General features: G+C 43.7%; 1 protein-coding gene across 2 annotated transcripts in view; it reads left to right on the forward strand.

Annotated features, from left to right (window-relative positions):
- The window catches only part of LOC111869159, a 113,545-nt gene extending 94,633 nt beyond the window's left edge, over positions 1–18,912 (forward strand). Inside the window, exons 5-7 of one of the 2 annotated variants that reach the window (XM_033753304.1) lie at positions 12,369–12,640; positions 15,826–16,083; positions 17,647–18,912. In XM_033753304.1, coding sequence (XP_033609195.1) covers positions 12,369–12,640; positions 15,826–16,083; positions 17,647–18,343 — 1,227 coding nt within the window. In that variant the 3' untranslated portion in view covers positions 18,344–18,912. The remainder of the gene's footprint in view (positions 1–12,368; positions 12,641–15,825; positions 16,084–17,646) is intronic. The other variant, XM_033753305.1, reaches the window with a different exon arrangement.
- Positions 18,913–19,252: the final 340 nt, after the last annotated feature.

Here is a 19,252-nt window from a genome sequence, read left to right on the forward strand (position 1 = left end):
CAGAGTGCATGGTATTTCTGCTCCCCCCCTCCCCCCGTAAGAATATGAAACGAGTACATGCGTACTAATGGCCAGATGGGCCTACTTGTAAAGGAGATATGCTAGGCCTAATTTGTTGGGAGTTGTAATGAAATGTTTAAATATATTTAGGCCACCGTAGGCCTACATGAGCTCTGCACTTTACAGAGTAGAACTTAAGCCGTGAATCACGGGCCCATGCCACTTGTTACAATTATCGTCACTGCAGGCGCATAAACAGAGAATACTCCTAGATCTATTGCAACTGGAAGGTTTCTTAGCAGGCGAACACTTGCTGTAGAAGGCTGTGAGACTTTCAGAACTGTTCTGGGTGTAATAAAGAGAAAGATTCCTAATACTTATAGTGTTAAGACGCCATGTTTGAAATACGTAAGGTAAGCGCCATGTTTTTCGGTGATAGAATCGTGAAGACTTAGTATTCTGTTGCGTTCAGATAGTTAAATGCGTCTAGTACGAGAATTGATACTTACTACGATCTGAAATGCAACCTATACACAAAAACCAAATGAAAGCCAAAAGTATTAAAGGAGGGGTCTGCGAAAAAGGTAGCGTAATTTCGGACAGGGGCGGTTACTTATTTCGGGTGGGCAACATATTTTTTTAAGAAATGTAATTCGTAAAAATGAACATAATGAAGTAAGAGAAGAAGAGAAACACGTAACATAGTCTTGTTCCTATATAGAAGAAGCGGTCATATTCGAAGAAATATTAATTACATAAATATATGGAAAATAATCACATAGATTTCAGCAGAATTAAACATCAAGGTATGTCCTCATAAAAAGAAAACGGCTTCGGGTCACAGTTCAAATTCGACTGCTTATCGAGTGAAATGTTTCAGGGAACCCATTTCATTGTCTTTTACATCCTTTACTGCACTTCTCAGGAGTCTGTGGTCCATTCATTTCCTTTGGTTTCAGCAACGTAAGACTGAATGAAACACCGAACTACATGTCCTAATTTCGGATGCTCGAAAATCGCGTGTCAGGTATGGAAACGCGCGATATATAGGTACGTGTTATCATGTATGTAATTCAATATAAACAATTTTCAAGTTAGAAGTCACGCACGGTTTCGAAACCTTTGCAGAGATGGTAGAAACAAGTGCACGGGGGTTGGGGGGGGGAGGCACATCACATTTGTCGCTGCTGAGGAATTGTTCGGGGAGGAGGTGTGAGGTCCTGTGACCACCTCCGCAGCGCTGCCCTCGCTTCCTGGAACTCAGGCGCATGTCCGAAGTGTCCGGTCGTGAAGTCTCTGCCGCAGTCCACGGGCCCATAGCAACTGCCTACATGCACATCGTCACATGCTACCTACCGGCTTCAAACCAGAAACTGCCACTTTGTTGATGTTCTGCATTAGGCCTAAAAATCACTTAACAGAAGTTGCATACGCCTATGATGATGAAATGGTAAAGTTGTCCTTGTGCTTAACTAATTAGGCACTACGCCATGAAGGCGTATGGGGGAGTGGCTACATAAAGTAAAAAGCAAAGCTATCCCCGTATTGGGCCGTGAAGGCCCATGGGGTTGTGAGACGTTGAGGGTCCCACACTATCTAGAAAATCGGCTCAAAGATGGTGGTAAGGTTATCAGCCTTACGCGCCGGCCGCCCTCTACTCCGCAGCAAAATTATTTAATTAATTCCTGGTACTCATTTCTGTTAGAGGCTGGATCGATCCCAGGGCCATAATGCGGCAATTGAAAAAATCTCATCGGGACTTGAACTCGCTTGTAGCATAGTGCCTCAACCAACTACGCTACCGCGTGCCACCCTGGAGTGGCTATATAGCTACTACTCGTAGATCCACATTTTCTTGGCCTCGCCACTAGTTCGAGGTGAATGGTCAGTTTCAGCGGCCTCCATATTCTAAGATACGCGGGTTCAAACCCGACGGAGGTCGTGGAATTTTTAAGGGCCGAAAAATTCAGGGAACAAGTCCTCCGGGAGGGACTTTAAGCCGTGGGTCCCGTGTCGTAGATTTACGGCACGTAAAAGATCCTCATGTCTCTAGGAGACCTCTGAGCAAAATTAGGCAAAAAGTTTCCAATTTCTCCGGTAGATGGGGAAGTATCGGGAACCACTGCCAGCTTCGCTGGCTGAACGAGGCTGATAGCGAGCACCAGTACGGGCAGGGTATGGCGACTGGTAGAATATCAAAGGGGGACGTACAACAGACTATCAGTCGCGGTGCATGGGGAAACCCACCCCCTCCAATAATAATAATAATGGTCAGTTTCACGCCCCGGCCTCTTTACCACGGGGGAAAGAGCCCCCGCTACCAATTGGATAGGAGGTTGGGTGACCCCCAAAACCGGTCTGGACAACGTGGAGAAAGGAAAATTTTTTATCTACAGGGACTCGAACTTCGACCCCTCGGTCGTGCAGCCCGTAGTCAGTTGCTATACCGACTGCGTTATCCCAAATGGTGTTCGTAACAAGTTTCATACAAGTCGGTCAGTTGGGTCAGTTGCACGAAGGAGATACAGAGAGACCTGTCAACGAACGCACTAGACCGAGGTCTGGCTTGAAAAGACTGGACCCCACACTGTGGACCCATACTCCTAAACGAAGAACGTTTGTTTCTGCTGGTAAAGTGCGGTCGCATTTTATGTGATGATGCGTTCCTGAAGGCCTCGCATAATTCAAGACAACTTCTCATAGGAATTTTTTGTGGTCCTCAAACTTTCCGCATAAAGTCAGACTTCGTATGAATATTTTTTTATGTCACACTATTTCAAATTCGCATAAAGGCGACAGCTTGGGCCATGTAGATGAGGCTGACATGTTCCTCTGAATCCTGGGTCTCTCTTCGAACCTCATGGAGTTACAATTCCGGGGTGGAGCCTCGAATTCAAGGAATTTAACTAGTCCTACATTCTACATCTTAGATTACAAATCGTTTCACTTTCGACTAAGCTACTTAGGCCTCGATTTATTTAAACCGTCTTGCAGTGCATACACTCATCTATCTCCTTCTCTCACTCGCACTACATGTTTCGGCATAATAATGCCATCTTCAGGTGCTTACTCAATGTCAAACGTTAAAAATATTAAAATTGTTCAGGACGTAGCGATGTGGAATCCTGAACAATTTTAATATTTTTAACGTTTGACATTGAGTAAGCACCTGAAGATGGCATTATTATGCCGAAACATGTAGTGCGAGTGAGAGAAGGAGATAGATGAGTGTATGCACTGCAAGACGGTTTAAATAAATAATGGGCTTAAATCAGTGCAACAGGACGCTAAAATATAACATTACTTAGGCCTCTTTTGGAGGGGGGGGGGATTGGCCCTCGGATTTTCTGTTGCACCTGCTCACACTGGTTCGCTCGCGGATTTCTTCTTGTCTTCTACCCTGAAGATGGAGGCGATGCATTCCTCGGAAACGTCGGTTAACACGAATATCTAGACGGCACCACATCCCAGAAGACTGCTTTCATCAAACAGATCGCAGTTCAACCGCTGCGCGCGCACTCTCAGAGGACAGCTACGTCAGACATGAGACTATGACAGTGCGCAGAAGCGAGAAGCTGTGGGTCAGGGACACAAACAGTTGGCTAGAGAACAAAATTTGCACCCAAAACGGATGAAACATTAGGAGCTGACAAAATGGCACGGAAATAATAAGAACCTTCATAATTTGTACTACTTGCCAAATATAATTAGAATAATAATGCAAGGAGGATTATATGGGTAGGGCATGGGGCACGCATGGTAGATAAGGTGAATGCACGCAGGGTTTGGTGAACCAAAAGGAAAGAGACCGCTAGGTAGACCTAGACGTGGATAGGAGGTAAATGTAAAGATAAAGTTGTCCCCGTGCAAAATTAATTAAGCACCTCGCCATGAAGATGTGTGGAGGAGTGAAGGTGTAGCTCCACAATTCTTTATCTGTACATGACCGTTGGTCCTAGATGGGAGGACAATATTAAAACAGATATTAGAGACGAAACGTGGGATATGGACTGAATTGTTCTGGATCGGTGTGGACACCAGAGGAGGGCTCTTGTGAGCACGGTAATGAACCTTCGGGTTCCATGAAATGCTAGGTAATTGTTCGAGCGACTGGAGGCTTCTCCAGAAGGGCTCAGGTCCATGCCGTTAGCTACTCAGAGTAACTTGCAGCGATTTCGGCATACTTTTTTTTTATTACTCCAATTTATTATACAATCTATCCAGCTATTTTGGATAATAAGTACTAGTTATGATGAATATAAAAGTAATTTAACATGAAGAACGTGTTCCAATGAACTCGTTCTATATGTAATTTAACTAATTATAGTCAACTAGTTAATTGTTTTACAAAATTAGATAGCAAATCTGGTTAACAGTTCTGACGGTTTAAATCTGTGAAGCCTCCTGACTTCTTCTTCATCGTAGAGGTGCGTCGCTAAGGAATTCGGGTGCTTCCGGAGGCGTGCCTGATATTTTTTACTGGAGAGCGTGATTTCCTCGCGTACTGTTGGAATTCCCAGGTCCTTGTGTAGGACGAAGTTTGGTACGTACCATGGTGCGTTAACTAGTACACGCAGTACCATATTTTGGAATCGTTGAAGAATTTCGATGTTGGAGTTGCTAGCGGTACCCCATAAGGGTATGCCATAGGTCCATATCGGTTTTAGTATAGTTTTATATAATAGGATCTTGTTCTCTGTTGAGAGCTCCGAATGGCGTCCCAGCATCCAATACATCTTGTGGAATTTAGTTCTGAGCTGTGTGCGTTTGGTCTTGATATGTTTTTGCCATGTGAGTCTTTTGTCCAGGTGCATGCCAAGATATTTGGCGTCGTCTGCTTGTGGAATTTGAGAATTATTGAGTTGTACTGAAGGGCAGTTGTCATGTTTCATGGTAAATGTTACATGAGTAGACTTATCTTCGTTGGCCTTCATGCGCCATTTGTTGAGCCAATGTTGGATGTGATTAAGGTGATTTTGTAGGTGCAAGGAAGCGATGAGGGGGTTGCTGTGTNTCGGCATACTAATGCATAAGGGTTCACTGGTTTATACGCGTATGATTACAGCTAGAAGCAACTGCAGGTTAGGCCTGATGCCACAGAAATTCCTGTTTCTCGTCTCTACAACACGTCATGGACCCTGTATACGTAAGCTGATGGCCCCGAGCCCACCTTCTGAACAACCCCGCGGAATAGAGTTCTCTTGGATTTTTATTGCTCTCTGTTCATATAATTTTCTTCCGTACTTCGTTTTCTGAGGGAGCCGGGATAGCTCAAATTAGGCTACGGGCTGGATAACAAAGGAATCGCGGTTAGATTTCCGGCAAGAGTAAGAATTTTTTCTCTTCTTCATAACATCCCGGCCCACCCAGCCCCTATCCAATCGGCACCGCGGGCTGTTTCCCCGGGGGTAGAGAGGCCAGGGTGTGAAGATGACCACTCACCTCAGTCTAGTAGCAAGGTTAAGAACATTGGAGCTGTACCTCCACTTCCTCATACGCCTTTATGACGTGGTGCTTAATGAATCAGGTCTGGGGATAACTTCGCCTTTCTGCTTTAACCTTTCTTTGTTTTCTGGAATTTATTTGAGAAGATTCTTGCCACAAATAGGAATCGCGCCATATCGCCAGCATACGTAACTGGTACGGATTGTTACACAGTGGACTGCTGAGAAGGGAAAGAGGCCAAGGAGGGAAGCATTAAAAGAGAAAAGAACGAAGGGAAATGGCCGTCAACATATAACAAATCGTTACGATACCAAAATTCTCTCAGTAAATCAATAAATAGTAACGCAGCCATTTTGACATATTGCAACGATTTACCTGTTGAACATTTTTGTTACGTAATCAAGCAGGGTTGCTTTGAAGGTAGGCGGACTGATGTGCTAACCACGCCCATTCTGCTCCCCGCGACGAGACAATTGGTTGATATTTTGATAGTCTGCGCATGCCCGCACTTACCTACAGGAAAGCACAGTTTGCTTTGCAGGAGGAAATGGGCAACTTTCGGGATGGGGGGCGGTTCACTATTGAAGGGCGTAGAGAGACCCAGCGGGCAGATAGCTGACGGCGCCTAGCAGCGGTGGTGATCCAGTACTGTGTGGCAAGTTTCACTTCCGCCGGAAACTCGTTAACCGACAGCCTTCAGCACTTCCAGTCACAACTTGTGCATGTGTTTCACCACTATAAATGGTAAGTTGAAAATCTTGAAGTGGACTGTAGATAAACAAGGTACGAAGGTGGGAACGGGGCTGAACCTGCTCGGTGTTGTCCACTGGGGGCCTTTTGTGAACCGTGTTCCTTGAAAGGGTGCAATTTTACAAATTGCGTAAGGAAACCTGAGGTCCTAGCATGGAGCGAGTTAAGCCAGAAAACAAGTGCGCTAGTTGTTAGTTCTGATAAACGAAATTAAGCCTGCTTGGGTTATCACCCGAATCAGTAGACATAAACCGACGTTTCGGATGTTGCCTCTGTTTCAGAAGTGTTTCATTAATGGCACATGTACTTGAATGTACGTAACATAATTCGGACGTTTCGGAGACTACCTCTGTCTTTATTATTAGTCAGTAGGTGATGACAGATCTATGTGTAGTTAAGGTGATACAGTTTCAGTCACTTTCTGTCTTCGGGATATAAAACAATTAACTCATTTTTAAAGCAAAGTGCTTACGTAAAATGCGAACTTTTACACACAGACGTGTAATGTCTAACTAAAAATGTTGCCCAGATAGGCCGACAAGCATATATATGAAAATTGTACAGTAAGCATTATAAATTGATCACAGGTTCATACAATTCGAACAAATTACGTTTTACGCGAATACATTAAACATATTTCCCTCCCAAATGGAACAAAATACGTGAATTTGTTATGACAAGTTTTGCGTAAGTGGAAAGAAATTAGGTCACCTTTTTTGACAGATTTCTTAAAATTCTAATTTATTGAATAAGCTCCACAAGTGTTTTTATTTGTTTGGTATCAGTGGAAATATATTTTTAAGGGGTAACATTTTCATTCTCAGCTTATATGTGGGTTCCACGAAATTTCATTATCTTGCCTCTGTCGATGTTTTTATGAGTTCGAAGAGCCAATACGCCGATCAAATTCTTTAGGCTTACCTGTCCGTCCGTCAGCGTGTAGCAACTTGAGAACAACAGGGCGGATTGCGTGATTGGATATATAAGATATTACTAAAATGTTCTGAGGCGTTACCAATTTGACTCAAGTCTGATAACAGCAACGGATACTTCGTGTAAAGACCAAAGTCTGCTTGCGTTTCTGCGGTCATGTCGGGTGCAACCTGCACAGAATTGACTACAAATAAAAACAAAGACTGCATCTAAAAAAGGTTATAGACAAAAATGAAACATATTTTATAAACAACTCCATTATTTCATAAACCTCATGAAAGTGTCTTTTACGTTGCGTTATCTGCGACGTTAACCCGAAAAGAGTTGGACTGATTTTGCTCAAATTTTATGTAGGATATGTTTACAGAAACTGTTAAGTAAGTATATTTGAAAGGAGGATCTTGAGATATATCTTTGGACCAGTGGAAGAAAATGGAATATGGAGGAAGAGGTATAACCATGAGCTGTACAAACTATTTAATGAACCAGACATTATTGGATTTATAACGGTGAAAAGGCTTGAATGGGCTGGACACACAATATGTGCCGGCGAGAATAGAACCATCAAGAAAATGCTTAATGCTAAACCAGGAGGAAATAGGAGAGTGGGAAGACCAAGGTTAAGATGGGAAGAATGTGTGTGACAGGACATAAGAATTTTGGGTGTAAAGAACTGGAGGAATGTAGCATCGAATGGAGAAGAATGGCGAGCAATCCTGAGGAAAGCCAGGGCTCACAAAGGGCTGTCGTGCCAGTGATGATGATGATGATGTTTACAGAAATGTTTAGATCCTTACGCATTTCATTCGGATCGGCAAAATGGAAGCTGCAGATCACGTAATAACCTAAATACGAGTGCATCACCATTGTTAAGCCATGCGTACATTTTCTTTTTCCTTGGCACTACAGCCCCAGTGGGCCTAGGCCTACTTCCATGAACGTCTCCTCATACTTGCATTACTTTCCATAATTTGTTTCCTCTGAAGCCTTGCTTGTTCTAGGCAAAGTCGGGCGGTCAAAACTCGGCTCTGTTTTGCTTTGTTCTTCACTGCAGCAAGTGACAGACGTCCCTCCTATAGAGGCCAGTGAGGCCTCCAGCCTACAGCTTTGTACATAAACCAGTTCATATTTTGGTCAGTTCGGTTCCTGTCTTTCTCAAATCATTGAAGAAAATTTCTTTCTTTTAAATAATGACTTTAAGTTTAAAGCAAGACCTGGACTTCTAACACATAGAAATGTAGTGTCACACTCAAAGTACGAATAGAAATTGATGCTAGAAAATTACTTAAATCTGTTGAAAATTGGTGGAAGCTGAATTTTTGCATTTTCGATTACGGTGTGCCATATTTTCATTCGAACATATTTTCTGAGAAGGTTCTGCAAAGGATCTGGTTTCTTTAAAACGCGAGCACATTTCATGACAACGCGTTTCGCACTCTTAGCAAAAATATTCAGGTACACTTCTGACGCTTTCTTAGAATAATAATTCAGTGAAAAAAAATCCAAAAATATATTCCAGCAGCTCAGACCTCGTTTTTGTGCTCGCCCTATGTGTTGGTTCCATGGAATTTGAGTAGACCCTAATTGTTTTGCCCTTGTTCTAGTGACTGACATGTTCGCAATAAAAAGTTGACGGTCAGTCAGTCAGCAAGTCTTGGTGTCGAGTCCTATTTGGGGCTCATATCCAGATATTTATTACTGTTTGACAGTTACGGTCTTGTTTTGTGGGGCGCCCTCTCTGACAAGAGGACGGGGCTGTCTGATGTATATGCTGCTGGCCATAGCTAGAGCAGTCTTTCTCGGGTCCGAGTCCCTTGGGACTGTCTCAGATTTGAGACTTCCCTTTTCGTCACCTCCTTCGTGACTCGCAGGGTCACGGTGGAGGTATTCGACCCCCTCCACACGGGTATAACTTTCTCACCGCATTCACATCTCTTATAAGCACTCTGCACAGATTCCACGGAAAACACAGCCTCATCTATTGTTCCGTAACCTACGACAGACTGTTTACCAAGAATCTGTATTCGCGAGAACTTGTTTACCAGCACGTTGCCTAGCAATGGGTGTACATGTAACAATATATATTGAGGTTCAAAATCAAAAATGCACATGGAGGTAACCATGTAAGGCACTACAGACTTCATTTTTGTGTAACAATTAAGTTGTTCCGTAAACATTAATGTAGCTAAGATGACAAGCGGCAGTCGCTCGGTGGGTGTACTTTGCTTGCGGACTACAGGCCATGGAGTAGAAGATGACAAACTATTATTAAAATATATCCAGAGAGAGATAAGCAAGTTTAGTGAAAATAATGAAGCCACAAAATTTTCATCGGAATTGTATTTCTGATCGAAATAGTAGGGCCTACCTAAACTACTATTTGGAATCTAGTTTGAAAAAAATGTTGCAAGGAAATGAGCACTCGTCACATGATTTCCGCTGCCACTTGGAGTCGCTGACCCTATTTTTACGAAACACTAGTTTTCTTTGCGAAAGCTTCCATTGGCTAGATTGCAGTGATCTCCAGGTTCGTCCACTCGAGAAGCAGAGGGTGGCAATAGGCGTGACGGCACACCGCAGAATTTCGTCTCACGAAATTTTAGCATAGTTAATGCTATCTAAGTATCTATATACAAGCCTTGCCCTGTAAGAAAGCAGGCATAAGAGAACAATATACAAAAATTTGTTGAGAAAAACTGTCCTTAATGAACTTGTGTGCTACGAATTCTAACTCATTGACAGAATATATATTTATAGAAATTTAGAAGCACTCTACTAAAGAACAGTTTATGATATTATTTTAATAATGTAATTCAACTACAGATTCAAGAAAGTACGTTTTATATATATAAGCCTGGTAAAAATTGTTATATTAACAAGCCCAATTTTCCAATTTTTTTTGTGCTGTTTCACTGTGATTCATTCGTCAGTAATCTGTCAGACGACAGGTCCACAGTCTCTTCCAAAACAATTTCTCCACTTAATGCGATCTTCTGTTTTTGGAAAGAGAATATCCAGGAAAAGTGATAATGTGGTAGTTTTTCCATTTGCTTTCCACATCGCAGTACAACAGCCGTTCAAACCACTCTGGTCACGCCTGTTGCTATACGAACTTGAACCATCTCGAGCATCATTTGCTCTGTGCTTCAAGTCGCTGCTGATGACGCTGCTTCCGGCATCAGTTTTTGGTTTTTGGTGTCTCTCTTCGTCTGATGCCTACCCTTTGACCTGTCCAGCAAGGGAGGCCCTGCCAGTAGCTACGCTACCGCTGGTATAGCTCTCAGGGTCCTTGGCATACTCAAACCCCCTCACCGCGATAAGGTGGAGACACCAACGAAGGGGCTGATATATGTATGTAATTATTTGTGGAAATCCCACTAATTCACGGAGATATTGCAGTACAATTGTAAAGTAATTCGAGGGATAAATTTTGACTAAATTTTATTCTCGTCTACTTAAAATTCTTAAAATATATCTGTTAATATTCAAGCGGTCCGCCAAAGAGAATCCAGGTAGTAAGTGGACCCAAGAAGCATGGGAACCTCTGCTCTAGGATCGCGTTCGAGTGTGGTCACTATGAGTAGGTGCAGAGTAAAACCCCCCTTACCGAAAGAAAGGCCTCTCTTTAGTTTGCCTGCTGAGTTGCCCGTCCAGTGAACTCGTCAGCGTCACGTGCCGGGACACTGATAAGTGTTCAGTAATCACCCAAAGCAGGAAGTTCCTAGAACACTGAGCCCTGCTAGTCCGGGTGTTGACTCTTCGGGACACGAGGTACAGTGACTGTCCATGTTTTGCCTGTCATCTTCTCAGCTGAATGACTTCAGTGCAGTTTCATGGGTTTTATAAAGCGGACATCTAAACAACGCAACGGATTTTGCTTAAATTTGGAACTGAAGCACCTGATCTAAACGTTGTTGAGAGGGTCAGTTTTGTTCGATAGCGGCTCAACATAATGTTTAGGTAATATTTTAGTAGGCTTTTAACGATTTCCTTACAACTGGTCACACCACCAAAAATTGGACATGGCTTGAAATAGAGCCCCTTTTCATATACACGCATTTGATATTAATGGGCTACTGTTTGCATTTGAATCACTCTTCGGTATGCTTAATGCAATTATAGGGAGCATAGGCCTAATGTCTGATTCCGCGTAGTGATTATCGTGATTACCTTCGGCCGATCTCTCTCTCTCTCTCTCTCTGCTGTTGCTCCCACATTGGAGCATAGGGTATCCGTGAAACGCTTTGTTTCACTTCATTTTCTTAATCCTATACACAGTCGGTAGGACTCCTTGGATGAGGGATCAGTCCGCCGCAAGGCCGCTACCTACAAAAACACAGAATAAAAGCAAACAGACATTCATGCCTTGAGTGAGAATCGAACCCACGATCCCAGCGTTCGAGCGGGCGAAGACAGTGCTTTGGCCCATACGCGTACATTTTTATCTGAAGTAAATGAACCCCAGACGTTAGGATGCACACAAACTGATAAAGAAAGCAGTTTCGGAATGCGAACACACGTCCTGTAGCGCTCTTGCGCTATGTCAGACCGATGATGCAAAGGAGAGTTTCTGTGACAGGAGCTCTGTCGCTTTGAAGAAAGCCGTGGGACGTGGTTGCTTATGCAGAAATTGGGTCACAGAGAAGAGTTCTACTCTAAATAATAGGCGTATAGGTAAAAGGTAAATTTGTCTTGTGTTTAACTAATTAAGCACTACGCCATGAAGGCGTATGGGGGAGTGCATGTAGAGATCCATTTTAATGTGCTTTACTGGAGTCGGGTTACTTGCTGCTACACAGTTTTGTAGAATGAAGAAGAGGATTCGCTTCCATTGCACTGGTACAGTGAGCCCACTAATTCATTCATGGCAGCTTCAGTGCTCAAGTCCGTTACTTAGAAGTTTTTGAAAACGAGATCCTGTATGTATACATGTCATAAGCGTAGAAGATTTCGCCACTTTTTATTTAGTTCCGTGGGGTGGGGTGAGACTGCCTTTACTTAGTACGTCGGCCACTAGTTGGTCTATTGTACCAGGCCCGGATGATAGGCGAGGGTGACTGTGAAGCAGTCGGTGGAATGAGAATTGTCAAGGGAAACCGAAATACTCGGAGAAAACTCACCCCACTGCCACTTTGTCTACCATAATCTCGCCATATTAATTTCAGAATTGTGATATTTATGGCTTCGTAACAATGAATTATTTAAGAAAAATGCCCTATACAAGGACGTGTCCTTTTCAGCCCTTGATCACGTTCTCCCCCTCCATGTTTGAGATGGAGTGGTCCGGTGACGGCGACGGAACGGACTACAGTACGACCTCGTCTCCGCCGCGGCGCCCTGGCGAGGCAAGGAGCGAAGGTGCGAGGGGCCCCACGGCAGGCACCGGTGCTGACATGGACTCGTTGTCAGAGGAAATGGAAGATGATCTCATGTCTGACGATTTCTCTCTCCCCGACTCGGATGAAGACGAGGATGAAGACAACAGACCTGATTCGGCCACTCCAGCCGGCAGGTACAGTTATGCACATTAAGAATAAGGCACCGCCTCTCGCCGTTTCTTGTAGGTTTAACTGTCTTCTGCACTCATATGCCCATCAAGAACCAGTGTCCCTCTTCAACCGAACTGCCAGTGCAGGTTTCTAGCGTCCAGGCTCAATGGACATCAGTTGAAGGCTGTGATGTGCCACTCCTTTCGGTCAGCCAATATTATATGATTCCACCGTTTGCTTATTGTAACTTTTACAGATTGCAAAAAATAGGAGACTTAAAAAAAACACTGGTTGCTAATACTTACCAACAAATATACAAATCGTTTGTTTATTGGATGAGAGACACGGTTCATGTGAGGGTATATTATGTGGTAAGAAGTACTCATTTTGAGGTCTTTGAATTTACTTGCAGTATGTATTTTGAGTAGGGGGTGGCACGTGGTAGCGTAGTTTGTTGAGGCGCTAAGCTACAAGCCGGAAGGTCGCGGGATCGAATCCCGATAAGGTCACTGGATTTCTTTCAGTTTACCTAATCCTTCCAACCGCACTATGGCCTTGGGGTCTACTCAGCCTTCAACAGAAATGAGTACCAGGAATGTTCTTGATGGTAAAGGGTGGCCGGCGCAGAGGGATGACAACCTTATCGCCATCTATGCGCCGATTTTCTAGAAAATGTGGGAACCTCAACATCTCACAACCCTATGGGCCTCCAAGGCCTGTTACAAGGATACCTGTATTTTGAGTAGAGAGAATTTGGCATAAGTCGATGGCTTAAATATGAGTGAATGGGTGAAATATTCGGTCTGCAGCATTAACCAGGATATCTATGTGTTTCATTCTCGAAACTACTGAGTGGATTTAGATTAAATTTGGTTTGGAGGCTGCACAGTAAAGTCGTCGGTCGAATTTAATTTTGGTTCGTGTGGGACAAAAATAGGATGAAGCTCAAATTGAATTTTGAAAATATTTCATCAGACGAAGATAAAATAAAAGTTTACATTTTATTAGATGTTCTTTAATATCAGAGTATGTAGCTGTCATGTCTGTCCGCTTTTCCCTCCGTCCGTCTTTATGCCTCTCTTTCCGAGACAGCAACGGCGGCTAATCATTAGAAAAACTTATTAATCAAAACTTATTATGGAAATTTAGACCTTCAATGTAAGTTTAAGAACAATTCCTCTTTCCAACAACACTGACCCCTAAAGAAGTCCACTTCTCATAATGTCATAAACATACGTTTCCCTATAGGCACTGTATCACGAATGGCTAATTAAATTTAATTAAAAAGCCGCAAGTAATTAACTGCAAATAACGAATTTGCTAATTTTGTATACTAGGACTTCATTCATTCATTCATCTGTAATCTGTCAAGACGACAGGTCCACAGTCCCTTCCAAAACAGTTCCTCCCCTTGATGCGATCTAGAGCTCTCTCCTTCCTATGGATATTTAATGTTGTGGTTATTTCGTATATATTTGGATGTTATTTTTATATAAAATTGCTCCTGGAAGTGTACATATAGTTAAAATACTGTCCCTGTATTTAATTAATTAAGCCCTACGCCATGAAGGTGTATGGGGAGTGGCTGTATAAACACACGCATTTTCTTGACCTCGGCACTATTTGGAGGTGAGTGGTGAGCTTCACGCCCCAGGTGCTTTACTGCCGGAGAAACAGCCGCCGGTACCAATTGGGTAGGAGGTTGGTTAACCTCGGAGCCGCTTTGGATGACTTGGAGAAGTCACAATTCTTGCCCCTACCGGGACTCGAACTCCGTCCCTTCGGTCGTTCAGTCAGTAGCCAGTTGCTATACTGACTACGCTATCCCGGCTCCTCATGTCCAGCCCGTAGCCAGGCGCTATACTGACTGCGCTATCCAGGCTCCTCACGTCCAACCCGTAGCCAGTCGCTATACTGACTGCGCTATCCCGGCTCCTCACGTCCAGCCCGTAGCCAGTCGCTATACCGACTGAGCTATCCCGGCTCCTCACGTCCAGCCCGTAGCCAGCCGCAATACCGACTACGCCATTCCGGCTCTTCCAGAAAGTGCATATGCATGTACAGTCACAGCACAACGAAAATGCGGATACTTATAAAGAAAATTACTAGGTAGGCCGTGCCATAGCTCAGGCCCTTAGTCGCTCGTTTTCCACCGCGGCGGCCCGGGTTCGAACCAAGGTCAGGTTATGTGGGATTTGTGGTGGACAAAATGGCACTGGGGCAGGCTTTCTCCGAGTGTTTCAGTTTTTCCTGCCAATTTTCATTCCACCAACTTCTCCACAATCTCTGTCATCTGATGCTGGTACAGTAGGCCAGTAGTGGCCGCAGTACCAAGTGGACTAAGTCTCACCCCACTAATAATAATAATAATAATAATGACGCACGCGGCAGGGTGGTTGATTATGGCACTATGCTACAAGCCGGAAGGTAGCGGGTTCGAATCCCAATGCGGTGGATTTTTCAATTTGCCTAATCCTTCCAGCCTCACTATGGCCCTGAGGTCGACTCAGCATCTAACAGAAATGAGTACCAGGAATCTTCCTGCGTGTAAAGGGCGGCTGGCGCGCACGGCTGACTACTTTAATGCCATCTGTGATCCGATTGCCTAGAGAAAATTTGGGAGACTCGACGTCTCACAACCCTATGTGTCTTCAAGGCCTGTTACAGGGGTAGCTTTACTTTTTTTCTTTACTTTTAATAATTTAATTAAATTCTTAATATTTATGTACCGAGTCAACAGCTGCAAGGCCAATTACAGACAGATCACAGGGTAGATACAAGTAATTACATTATGGACAAACACAACATAAAGTCAAAGACAAATTACAGGCAAGCAATGGAGGAAAACACAATAATGCAGACAAGTAAACAAACAGACAACAACAACAAAAACAATAATTTCATTAAATAATAATAGTAATTTCAGTAATAACAATAATAATTACAAAGTGCAAGGCACGGAACTAGCTTTGTTTGTAACGTGAAAAGAAATTCTGCACTGAAGAACATTTCCCGTACTCATCACCCTGCATCAGGGGATGTAATAACATCTATCTCAGGTGGAAATTTGGAAGAACGTAGGCATTTCATTTACTTCATACGGTATTTAGTTAGTTGATTAATCAGTTGGGTGAATTACTTTATAATTAGATACTTGAAATCGACGTTAAGAGTTCGAATTATATCCATTTCTTAAATAATATGACAGGGGTGCATTTTCGGCATTGTCTCCTGCCGGCTGTAGCGTTGCAAGTGGCGGCGAGGTGCAAGGCCATCTACCGGGACTTCTCCCCAACCACCCGCACTCTACGCCACGCATCATAGTACGCAAGATCTTCACCAACAGCCGGGAGCGCTGGCGGCAGCAGAACGTGAGCGGCGCCTTCGCGGAACTGCGGAAGCTGGTGCCCACACACCCGCCGGACAAGAAGCTCTCGAAGAATGAGATTCTGCGCATGGCCATCAGGTAGCCTTGACAGTGTGAACCGGTTTCTGGACCCACCTTACCCTCGAGGTTTAAGTGAGTCAGACTGTGAACCTAACAACTCACTTCTCTCTAATATACTGTGCTTCATTTCCATCCTTGTAACGTCTTTACCCGGCGCCGGTGGGGGTGGCAGATCCCGCCGCCGCCGCGTACTTGTTACTAAAAACTCTCACTAGTGCCACCGAGAGTCCGGGGTTCGTCTTGGTGCAGGAGCTGACGCTAAAGCCCAAGATTAAACAGACCACGCTCCACACGTTGATAATATTAATAACCAAGTTTATTGAAGAAATGAAACACTAGAAAGAAATACAGTAGTTTTACATTTAGAAAGAAAGAGTGAGACCCTCGCGTCAGGCGAGCTGCCTTGTGTCTGCCTAGCCTCGGCTTTGTCCCGAAAAAACCACCACGCGCTACAGTGTTTATTTTAGCTAGCCATGTGGCCTGTACGCACTCAGTGGTGAGGCCACTGGTCGTATCTCAATCTTCCTTGCTTGAAACAATATCGTGTGTGGTCTCTTTAGGACTGTTTATGCCAAGGGTATCCTTAATACTAAATGGTTATACATTTAAAGTTACAGTAATTGCGTGGGGGTCATATATGACATCCTCTCGTTACGACCTTATGTCAAAGTGCTCAATATATGTGAAGTTGGGTGGACAATATAAAATGGATCTTTGAGAGATAGAATGGGATGGTATGAATTGGATTGATCTGGCTCAGGATATGGACATGTGAAGGGTTCTTGTGAACACAGTAATGAACCTTCGGGTTCCATAAAATGCTGGGAAGTTCTTTAGTAGCTGCACAATTGGTGGCTTCTCAAGAAGGGCTGAGCTCAAAGAAGGTAGGTAGTTAGCACTGTACACGATATTAGAATCACCAATACAGCGTAATCGCCCATACTGAACATTTGCAATGAAAGATATATACGAGGGAACGAGCCTGAATTTAAGTGTAAAATATCCCACTATTTTTATATTTAATGAAATTAGTTACATATAAGTGCCTCAGACAGCAAGAAGTATGTATCAAAATGAACGCAGATGTTTTTAAATTGTCTGTATGATACAAAACATATGTGTGAATCCCAGACCTTATGTATTTGTCTCGAAGTGACTCGAAGAATATATAACCACGTCATGAAGACGTATGGGGGAGTGGATGTATAGCTCCACCATTAGAGTGAGGTGAGTGGTCACCAGAACACCTCTGACGTTTTACCCCCGGAGAAATATCCCCATGTACCCCTTCGATAAGAGGCTTGGTGCACCCCAGAACCCGTGTGGACCCTGTGGGGAAGAGAAAAATCTCTTTTCCCTATCGGGAATCGAACTGCATTCATCCAACCCGTAACCCGTCCCTATGTAGACCGAGGTANCAAAGTGGCGTTACTTTCTGAATGTCGCATTTTGCTTGATGCTTATGCGTGTAATTGTCATCACGTGATGACACCTGCTACCTTGCAGTAAGCAGACACCCGCCTTCTTGCTTGAATCCCAGTAGCTGCTTATTTAAACTGAATCATGTTCGAACTGCTGCAGGTACATCCGTCTGCTGAGCAACGTGCTGGAATGGCAGAAGAAACATCAGCAGCAAGCGACTTTAAACAACACTAACAACGCATGTAACAGAGATCTGGAGGTGCACGTGAAGTGTGAGGCGCCTCTGTGTAACGTCTCGCAGAGCAACGGGACCTGCAGCGACGGCGCAGTGGCACGCCTGCAGCAATCCCTCCGCTGTCGTCACCACCGCCACACGCACCATCTGCTCATGCTCAGGGCTCCTCTCGTGTGCGACAGAAATGGGAATAACTTGCTTATGGTTGAACCTGCATCACAAAACAAGATACATAGATCAAACCAGGGAAACACCAGCGCGTTCCCTCGGCCACAAATCAAAGTTGAGAAGGAAGAAGACACGGCCAAAGAAGAAGAGGATGTCAAAGCTGGTGAGGATTTTGCAGTTCAGAAATCTAGCAGTGCGGCTGAAGATAAACTGCACGTCAGCATTGCACCCAGAATGCCAGCATTTGGCAGGACCAACGCCAGTAATCCTCTTGCGACCGGAGGACGTAGAACGTCTACCAAACTCACAAGAAACGTAGTTCCAGCGGCGTTCCTTCACCAGCAGATGAGAAACAAAAGGACACGAACGCCCACTGGGGACGTCAGAGATGTCCAGTGCTGGGCATCAAACTTTCAGCCGGAAAATGATAACAAGAATATCAACAAGGAGTAGAAGCATGTTGAAGAATTTTCTTCCGAACTTAAGACCACATTCTTTCTTCTTCAAGACAAATTATATTCAACTTATCCACCTCAGAGTTATTTACATCCAGTTTTAGGAGAGCGATACCAAGGGAGGAGTGATGGGACGAGGATGTGGCTAGAAAGGGGGAAACATAGAGAACTTGGTGGGAAAATCTCTTGATAAACGTCCGTTCAAGAAACTGAGAGAGAGATGAGGTGCGAAGACAGCATTATGAGGATCATAGAGAGAGAGAGACAGGCTGTGAGTGTACGGCGGAAGTGGGCCAGGAACGTGGCCAGTGGTGGGGTTGCTATGTACAGTCTTGAACATTCGAGTTCTGAAAACAGAGTGTTATATCCTTCATTAAAAGACAGTATGAAGATGAACATTCGTGATAAATATAATTATATGATATAAACAGGATAGATTATTCGACAGATGTAGCCTGAAAATATGAAACAGGATCCTCAATGAAAGTTGTAATGGTCGAACTTTCTTCAATCTACGTTTAATTATTGCAAGCCCTAAGCATATAAGAATATAGTACAGCAGACCGATGTTCAGAGAAATACATTTAGCTAATCTAAATATATTCTGATGCAGTCTTTAAATATTTTAACAGAGCATGGGAACACCATTCTATCAGCATTCGAAAGACAGTATATTCCAATCTATTTAGATTAGCCCTTCGACCCTCCTGCACCTTATATAGAGACTCCTGTTCATGAAACTCTTTGACAAACAGGTCTCTGCTCTTAGAACGGTAGATTTGAAAGTGGCTGAGAAGAATCGACATGTCTGTCCTCAAGTAACGGTGCCCAAACCATGTGACAAATTTTGATCAGACTTGGTATGATGGATTTCCATAAATGTTGTGGATATATTTATATTATTGAA

Source organism: Cryptotermes secundus, unplaced genomic scaffold (genome assembly GCF_002891405.2).
Source record: "Cryptotermes secundus unplaced genomic scaffold, Csec_1.0 scaffold1109, whole genome shotgun sequence".
Classification (NCBI taxonomy): Eukaryota; Metazoa; Arthropoda; class Insecta; order Blattodea; family Kalotermitidae; genus Cryptotermes; species Cryptotermes secundus.